Source organism: Bactrocera tryoni, chromosome 2, assembly GCF_016617805.1.
Source record: "Bactrocera tryoni isolate S06 chromosome 2, CSIRO_BtryS06_freeze2, whole genome shotgun sequence".
NCBI lineage: Eukaryota > Metazoa > Arthropoda > Insecta > Diptera > Tephritidae > Bactrocera > Bactrocera tryoni.
The window spans coordinates 42,822,466-42,831,722 of NC_052500.1; the positions used below are offsets into that span (position 1 = coordinate 42,822,466).

Sequence of the window (9,257 nt, forward strand, 5' to 3'; positions counted from 1 at the left end):
TTTACAACTATTGTTTCAAATTTTTTTAGGAACTTTTTTTTCATAAAACTAATATTTTCGCAATAATCCTGGCCGTAATTATAACTATAACATTTTCCATCATTAAGTAATTTCATTAATTCTATTTATACAGTGGACCAATAAAATTTACATACACCTAGTTTTATTAAATTACAACACATTTTTGGTTTTAAAATTAATGTTTATTGTCGTTTTTGTATCTATTTCAAAAATATGTATATTTAGCATATATATTGGCTTATCAAAATTTTTATTTTTACACAAATGAAAAAAAATACAGGTACAAAAACTTAAAATGAGCTTAATTCGTTATCAATAAAGTTTACGTACATTATTTAAACTAACACGAGTTAATTTCACTGCGGAAATTCTTGGATTTGCACTAACGGCTGTAACGATATTGCGTTCTTCACGGGGCGTTAAAATTTTTGGTCTACCCGATCGTGGCTTTGAATGCAAATTCCCAGTATTAATATACGACTTGATAATAGTTTGCACACTTGAATGGGATTTTCCAACCACTTTTCCAATTTCACGTAAAGATTTATTTTCTAAATATAATTTAATTATTAATTTTCGCACTTCTAAATGTATTTCTTTACCACGACCCATTGCAACCAACTAAGTCACACTTTTAAGATAAAATGACAATAAAACGCATATTAAACTTACCATTTTGTGTTTTGTACAGTGAGCAATGTTAAGAAAACGCAAAGGGGCTGATTTGAGCCGAAATACAAGTAGGTCCAGAACTATGAGAGATCAAAGATCCCAAAGAACCGAAAAACAAATCCAGCAATAAAATGTTGATGCACGTGTGAGCGTGCAGCAATTGCGGCAAGAACAATCAGAAAATCCACGTTTAGAACAACGACAATCACGCCGGTTCACGGTTAATCGACGCAGAACAAATGACCAACAACGCCAACAGGTACATCGTGCATTTAAATCTGATTCATTTTTGAGTCTAGCATTATGCTCATTCAAAAGTGGTAATTGGTGCTATGGATAAGGAATGTCCTCATTGTCACGCTTTGAAATTCAAAAATGAACCACCTGGGATGTGTTGCACGTCAGGAAAAGTGCAACTACCTGAAATTGAAACACCACCTGAACCATTAAACGGTTTACTTATCGGTACGGATCCAGATTCTAACGTATTCCTGAAGTCAATTCGAACATTCAATTCATGCTTTCAAATGACATTGGAGCAACAGAAATAGTTCGAAATACTATTGCTAATGGTCAACAATACAATTCTACATTCAAAATCAGAGGCAAAGTTTCTCATAAAATGGGGTCATTGCTGACAATGCCAAACGAACCACAAAAATTTTTACAAATCATACTTCAGCGACTTGGACGCTCTATTGAACGAGCACAATGAATTGTTGAAAATATTCAAATCACACATGCACAAATTACAAAGCGATAATTACGCTATGGTCATTAATCCTGATAAAATGCACCTGTTGTTGAAGACGTTGCTGGAATCATGGTTGGCGATCGTACAGGTACACGAGAAATTGTGATTCGTAAAAGAAATAATAATCTTCAGTTCATTGCTGATACACATCGTTCATATGACGCTCTCCAATATCCGCTAATATTCTGGAAGGGGAAGACGGATATTGCATAAACATAAAACAACGAGATTCCGTACTTCATTTATTATGAACTTGATCATTAACCATTTAACAAAACAATTAAATTATTAAACGTAATTAATTTAAATTAATATTCATTAATATATATTTACAGGAGCTGAAACAAACAAGAACGTTGGCTCGAAAAATTATTATGCGTACCGACTAATGATTCGGCGCGGCCTGGACAACGTCATTCTACGATGTCGTGAGCTTTGTCAACAATTCATGGTCAACATGTACGCGAAGATAGAGGACGAACGACTACGTTACTTACGATGTAATCAATTCAAGCTGAGTGAGAAAAAGTACATTCACTTACGAGACGCTATTTACACCAACGCCGCCGTCGCCGAAATTGGTAACTCTGTCATTTTACCATCATAGTACGTAGGCAGTCCACGTCATATGCAAGAATATATACAGGATGGTATGACCTACGTGCGCAAATACGGACGACCTTGTTTATTTATCACGTTCACATATAATCCAAAATGGCCTTAAAATTTCCCTAAAGATTTCACTAATGATACGATAACAAATACCGACGGATATCCAATATATCGCCGAGGAAGAACTGAGAATGGCGGACAATCGTTCATTTAAACTATCAGTCATCGACATTGACATTCGTTGGGTGGTACCATATTACTCATATTAATGTTGAGTCATGCAGTTCAGTGAAGAGTATCAAATACATTTGCAAATATGTTAATAAAGGAAGTGATGTGGCTGCTTTTATTTTTGGAAATACTAATGTAAATGCTCCTCCGTTGAATGAAAATGACGAAATTACGAATTACCAAATAGGCCGGACTTCAAATGAAGCTGTTTTGTATTTTCGGTTTCTCAATTCATGAACGGGATCCAGAAGTCATCCATTTAATCAGGTGAGTGTACTGATGTGATGCAATGAGTGATGACATTTTGAATCGATATCGTACAAGGTACAACAGTCTAACGATATCATTCAGTGATGCAATGTACAATGAATCATTGATTGCTATCGAGGATCTTTGCTTTGCTAATCGAAGTGCATCTGTTTTACTCAACACATACATATATGAATCGTGAACTACAGTACAATGCTGTGGAAATGGCAGGCATTGTTATTCGCAATGTTCCATTACTAAATGATGAACAAAAAATTGTTTACGAAGGCATTATGATGGCAGTTTCGGCAGGACAAGGAGGATTCTTTTTTTTTTGGATGCACCAGGTGGAACTGGCAAAACGTTCCTTATATTGCTACTTATTGCCGAGATACGCTCAAAAAATGGCATCGCATTGGCCGTTGCTTCTTCTGAAATTTCAGCAACTTTGTTCGATGGAGGCAGAACAGCTCATTCAGCATTTAAGCTGCCGTTGAACATTCAAAATAATCCAGATGCAGTGAGCAACATAAAAAATTCATTGCATTCCATGTATAATATCAGGGTATTTCCGAATAGAGCAATGTTCTCGCAAACGGATCACTGACGAAAGTTGAGAAAAAACTCGTCAATGTTAACATTAACATAAACACGTAAATAGCATGGTTTGAATTTGGTTAGCATTCTCATTAATGTTTAAAATGAAAAAAGTTGTTGTAGTGACATAACTACAATAGTTGGACATATGCTACCGCTGAGTTTTTTGTAGACATTGGGTCTCTTGCATAAAAACGAGTAAAAGCGCTGAGTTGAGTCAAGTGAGCAATTGCTCGTAAGTCGAGTTCGATCAAACAGCAACAGCTCTTGCTCAATTTCGTATGCATAAAAATTAGTTCAAACCAATTACAATGACTTGAGTAAACGGAGATCAAACCTCTAAGTGCAAACATGTCGTCAAGTGGAAGTGAGTTTGAAGTAGAGCTAAAAAATAATAATAAGATGGAAATTGACGATATTTCAAAATTTTTAGTAGAAAAAAAAAAAAGAAAATAAATATTTGCTCAAAAAAAGTCAGTTACCAAGTATAAAAAGTAAAAAAAAACAAGCAATAGAAATATGTGTGAAGGAAATTTGGCAAAAATTTGGAATTGAACTGTCGGAGAAAAACATTATAAAAAAATAGCAAACATGAAATGCCGGGTCAAAAGTAAAATAGACATAAATAAAACAGGCAACAAAAAGATTATTTTAAAAAACTGGGAAGCAGAATTATCCTCATTGCTTTGTTCGGATTGTAATCCCTCAACAAACAAACTTCCTGGTAAGTGCACCGTTATCAAATTTATTTGTTTATTCCAATTTTGTTGTTGATTTCGCTCTTCGTTTATTTTTTTACAGTTCATCTTTTTCTTGGAAGCAATGGCGACAACTGTACGCTGTCTGTCAATACATTAGAAGAGACATCAGCAACAACAACATCAGAAACAAAAACCACAGCAACATCAGCAGCAGAAGAGCAAAGAAAGCGCCGTTGCACTGATAGCGACGATCAAACTGTAATTTTTTTTATTTTAGCTTACATTTTGCTATATGTTGTTTATTTTTGAAGGTTAACAAAAAGTCAACAGCAGTTTTGAGTCGTTATGAGACTGATGAGACAAGGCAGTTAAATTTTCAAAGTCTGCAGAGGCTTGTTTTCTTAAAGCAAAACAAAGTTCTTTCCGCAAAATTACAGATTTTGTAAGAAAAACTTGGGGAAAGAGGGTTGGAGTTCCCTGAATAATTACATTTATTAATATATAATTAATTGTTATTATCGGGTGATTTTTTAAGAGCTTGATAACTTTTTTTTTAAAAAAAACGCATAAAATTTGCAAAATCTCATCGGTTCTTTATTTGAAACGTTAGATTGGTTCATGACATTTACTTTTTGAAGATAATTTCATTTAAATGTTGACCGCGGCTGCGTCTTGGTCAGGTGGTCCATTCGAGAGAAGTCCAATTTTGGGCAGCTTTTTCGAGCATTTCGTTGCGAATGGCCCGAATTTCTTCGGAAATGTTGTCTTCCAAAGCTGGAATAGTTGCTGGCTTATTTCTGTAGACTTTAGACTTGACGTAGCCCCACAAAAAATAGTCTAATGGCGTTAAATCGCATGATCTTGGTGGCCAACTTACGGGTCCATTTCTTGAGATGAATTGTTCTCCGAAGTTTTCCCTCAAAATGGCCATAGAATCGCGAGCTGTGTGGCATGTAGCGCCATCTTGTTGAAACCACATGTCAACCAAGTTCAGTTCTTCCATTTTTGGCAACAAAAAGTTTGTTCGCATCGAACGATAGCGATCGCCATTCACCGTAACGTTGCGTCCAACAGCATCTTTGAAAAAATACGGTCCAAAGATTCCACCAGCGTACAAACCACACCAAACAGTGCATTTTTCGGGATGCATGGGCAAGTTGGCCACCAAGATCATGCGATTTAACGCCTTTAGACTATTTTTTGTGGGGCTACGTCAAGTCTAAAGTCTACAGAAATAAGCCAGCAACTATTCCAGCTTTGGAAGACAACATTTCCGAAGAAATTCGGGCTATTCCGGCCGAAATGCTCGAAAAAGTTGCCCAAAAATTGGACTTTCCGAATGGACCACCTAAGACGCAGCCGCGGTCAACATTTAAATGAAATTATCTTCAAAAAGTAAATGTCATGAACCAATCTAACGTTTCAAATAAAGAACCGATGAGATTTTGCAAATTTTATGTTTTTTTTTTTTTAAAAGTTATGAAGCTCTTAAAAAATCACCCGATATATTTTTGTGCATTTATTATTTTTATTCGTTAAATAGTGAATTACATTAATTTTGTTTTTGTATAAAAAGGTGGATTTTATTAATGTTAATTGTTTTTAAAAACCAAAAAAAAATATTCATTTATTTTAATAAAAAAAAAAATAAAAATATTCTTTTATTTTATTTTTTTTTACAAACTAATTTGATAATAAATTTGAGATCATCCACTTTTTGTTTTTTCCAGCTTCTGAAATTCTTGCTGTTTGTTGTTCGATATACTAATTTCCTAATTGCCATACATTATTATTGTTGTAATCGTCATTGATTAGGATGTAATCGTCTCTTAAAAATTTAGCTATGTTATGTAAAATGAAACAACTAGCTATTACGTGAAGCGCCAGCTCTGTCGATACACGAATTTTGTATTGAAGTATCAAAAATCTTTGCTTCAATTGCCCAAAACACCGCTCTATGATGACACGTTCCTTTGTAAACACTTTGTTGAATTTTTTTTCTACTTCAGTTGTTGGGTTCCGGAATGGTGTCATTAGCCATGGACATATTCCATAGCCCTCACCCCGAGAAGTAATGCATCGTTTGTTACATTTTGCATTATCCTACATACCTAGCTGTTTCGTAGGATGCGTGAATCATGAACTGAACCAGGCCAGGATATGTCAACGCTTGTAAAAAGTTCTTTTTCATCACAAGTTGCCTGCGCATTTATAGAGTGGAAGCCTTTTCTACAAATATACTCATCGCTTTGATTTGTGGGTTTTTTAATTTTTATATGAGTACAATCAATCACTCCAATTGCAAATGGAAATAAATAATTTGCTTGCCATTTCCTCTGAGCATCTTTTATTTCATCTCCATCTTTCCGGAATTTTATCCACTCGCTTGCTTTGGAAGATATAAGTTTCGCAACTTCCGCAATAGTCCGCGACACAGTTGATTGATGGACACCTATATCTGTGGCTATTTTGGAATCCAGGATCTGCACAAAATCTTAAATACAGTCGAAATTTATCAATGCTGCTGAGGGCACCACCACGTGTTTCTTCTGAAAAAAATAATTAGCCAACCAGCAGATGCTATATCATCAAACCTATGTATTTTCATTTTATTATTAATTATATACAAAATTAATAATTAAGAATATATGTAAACCTGTATAATTTTGTATCCTCACTTGCTAAACTCGTTTTACGCTGTTGATAACATTTTGTATTTCGTTGTGGCACAAAATATTCAGCCATGATTAATTTTTAGTGTACGCGAGTCAACTATAGGCAGCCTGAACAAAATTTGAGCAAGAGCTCACAAAAAAGAGCAAAAGCTTGTTTTTATGCATATGAAAGTGAGCACAAGCTTATCGAACTTAGTTCGAACTGAGCATGAGGAGATCAAACCTGAGCAGTGAGTAAAAGCAAATACATCAAATTTTATTATGCATACGACAGTGGTCGGCATGAGAGGATCTGTCACTGTGTTGGTGAGCACGAAAAAAAAGTAGCTCAGTGAGAAATTGGAATTAATTTTAAGCAAATTTTATAAATAATTATTAGTATAATGAAAATTAACAAAATGTCTTTTAAGGATATATTCCCTATTATCTTTAAAAGACTTGGAACATAAAAGGCATTGCATGGCACCAAAGGCAATTAGAATCATAAAATATTTCTCGCAGGGCATATTTGGTTTTGCGTTATAGTCTTGCGTGATGTTAATTCGTTGCTGGCTCGACAACGACTGAACGAAAGAGCGTAAGCGTATGTGTGAAGTTAGTTTGCACAATTGTGCTAAGAAATGCCGACCACTGGCATACGACAAGCACCTTTTACTCAAAAAATCGAGTCAGAGCAAAAGCTCACGTTTTATGCATGAGACCCATTATGATGTTCTTCAATATTGTTGTACATTATTTTGTTCTATCGCTAATAGTTTCGGCAGCGCATTCGACAAAGGACATTTTAAGACTCATTTTTCCACACCTTCGGTTATATTGTTCAAATTTTACTAAGGATCCCTAATTTTTTTCAAAATGAAATATAGCCTATGTGAAATTGGAAGAATGTAGCATTCTATTGGTGAAAGAACTTTATAAATCGGCCCAGTACTTTTTGGGCCTATTCATTACAAACATACAAACATACAAAAATAGGTACAAATCTTTCCTCTTTATAATATTAGTGTAGGTAACGCTTTGGGTTATAAATACATCCCCGAACACTTATATCGGGTGATTTTTTTGAGGTTAGGATTTTCATGCATTAGTATTTGACAGATCACGTGGGATTTCAGACATGGTGTCAAAGAGAAAGATGCTCAGTATGCTTTGACATTTCATCATGAATAGACTTACTAACGAGCAACGCTTGCAAATCATTGAATTTTATTACCAAAATCAGTGTTCGGTTCGAAATGTGTTTCGCGCTTTACGTCCGATTTATGGTCTACATAATCGACCAAGTGAGCAAACAATTAATGCGATTGTGACCAAGTTTCGCACTCAGTTTACTTTATTGGACATTAAACCAACCACACGAATGCGTACAGTGCGTACAGAAGAGAATATTGCGTCTGTTTCTGAGAGTGTGGCTGAAGACCGTGAAATGTCGATTCGTCGCCGTTCGCAGCAATTGGGTTTGTGTTATTCGACCACATGGAAGATTTTACGCAAAGATCTTGGTGTAAAACCGTATAAAATACAGCTCGTGCAAGAACTGAAGCCGAACGATCTGCCACAACGTCGAATTTTCAGTGAACGGGCCCTAGAAAAGTTGGCAGAAAATCCGCCTTTTTATCGACAAATTTTGTTCAGCGATGAGGCTCATTTCTGGTTGAATGGCTACGTAAATAAGCAAAATTGCCGCATTTGGGGTGAAGAGCAACCAGAAGCCGTTCAAGAACTGCCCATGCATCCCGAAAAATGCACTGTTTGGTGTGGTTTGTACGCTGGTGGAATCATTGGACCGTATTTTTCAAAGATGCTGTTGGACGCAACGTTACGGTGAATGGCGATCGCTATCGTTCGATGCTAACAAACTTTTGTTGCCAAAAATGGAAGAACTGAACTTGGTTGACATGTGGTTTCAACAAGATGGCGCTACATGCCACACAGCTCGCGATTCTATGGCCATTTTGAGGGAAAACTTCGAGAACAATTCATCTCAAGAAATGGACCCGTAAGTTGGCCACCAAGATCATGCGATTTAACGCCTTTAGACTATTTTTTTGTGGGGCTACGTCAAGTCTAAAGTCTACAGAAATAAGCCAGCAACTATTCCAGCTTTGGAAGACAACATTTCCGAAGAAATTCGGGCTATTCCGGCCGAAATGCTCGAAAAAGTTGCCCAAAATTGGACTTTCCGAATGGACCACCTAAGACGCAGCCGCGGTCAACATTTAAATGAAATTATCTTCAAAAAGTAAATGTCATGAACCAATCTAACGTTTCAAATAAAGAACCGATGAGATTTTGCAAATTTTATGCGTTTTTTTTTTTAAAAAAGTTATCAAGCTCTTAAAAAATCACCCGATAGTAGATAGTTATTTTCAGGGTTCTCATTTACTACTCCGTAGCAGCAAAATTTCTAAAATTATTGCTATGCTATCGCTACCGCTCTCACTTTGTTGGGAGCCATAGCATAGCCTTAGCATAACAATGTAAAGTATGTGCTCTACTCTGCTCCGAGTTTTGTTAGGTAAAAAACTATAGCTGGAGCGGGAGCAAAAAATTAAATTCTGCGCTATGCTCTGACGTAGCGGTAGCAAAAAATTGGGAGCGGTAGCACAGCGGAGCTAATGAAAATTTTCATGTGCTACAGCTCCCGCATGTGTTTGTTGGTTGTTTTTTTTTTTTTGCTATTTTGCTATTTTCTGTCATAATATTTGAATTAATTGAATAATTCAAACACAAAAATGTTATTGT

General features: G+C 35.7%; 1 protein-coding gene across 1 annotated transcript; it reads left to right on the forward strand.

Annotated features, from left to right (window-relative positions):
* Positions 1-3,700: 3,700 nt before the first annotated feature.
* On the forward strand, positions 3,701-4,304 carry LOC120769712. Its single transcript, XM_040096850.1, has 3 exons — positions 3,701-3,860; positions 3,938-4,095; positions 4,149-4,304. The coding sequence occupies exons 1-3, from the start codon at positions 3,728-3,730 to the stop codon at positions 4,281-4,283; spliced, it is 426 nt and encodes a 141-aa protein (XP_039952784.1). The 5' UTR covers positions 3,701-3,727; the 3' UTR covers positions 4,284-4,304.
* Positions 4,305-9,257: the final 4,953 nt, after the last annotated feature.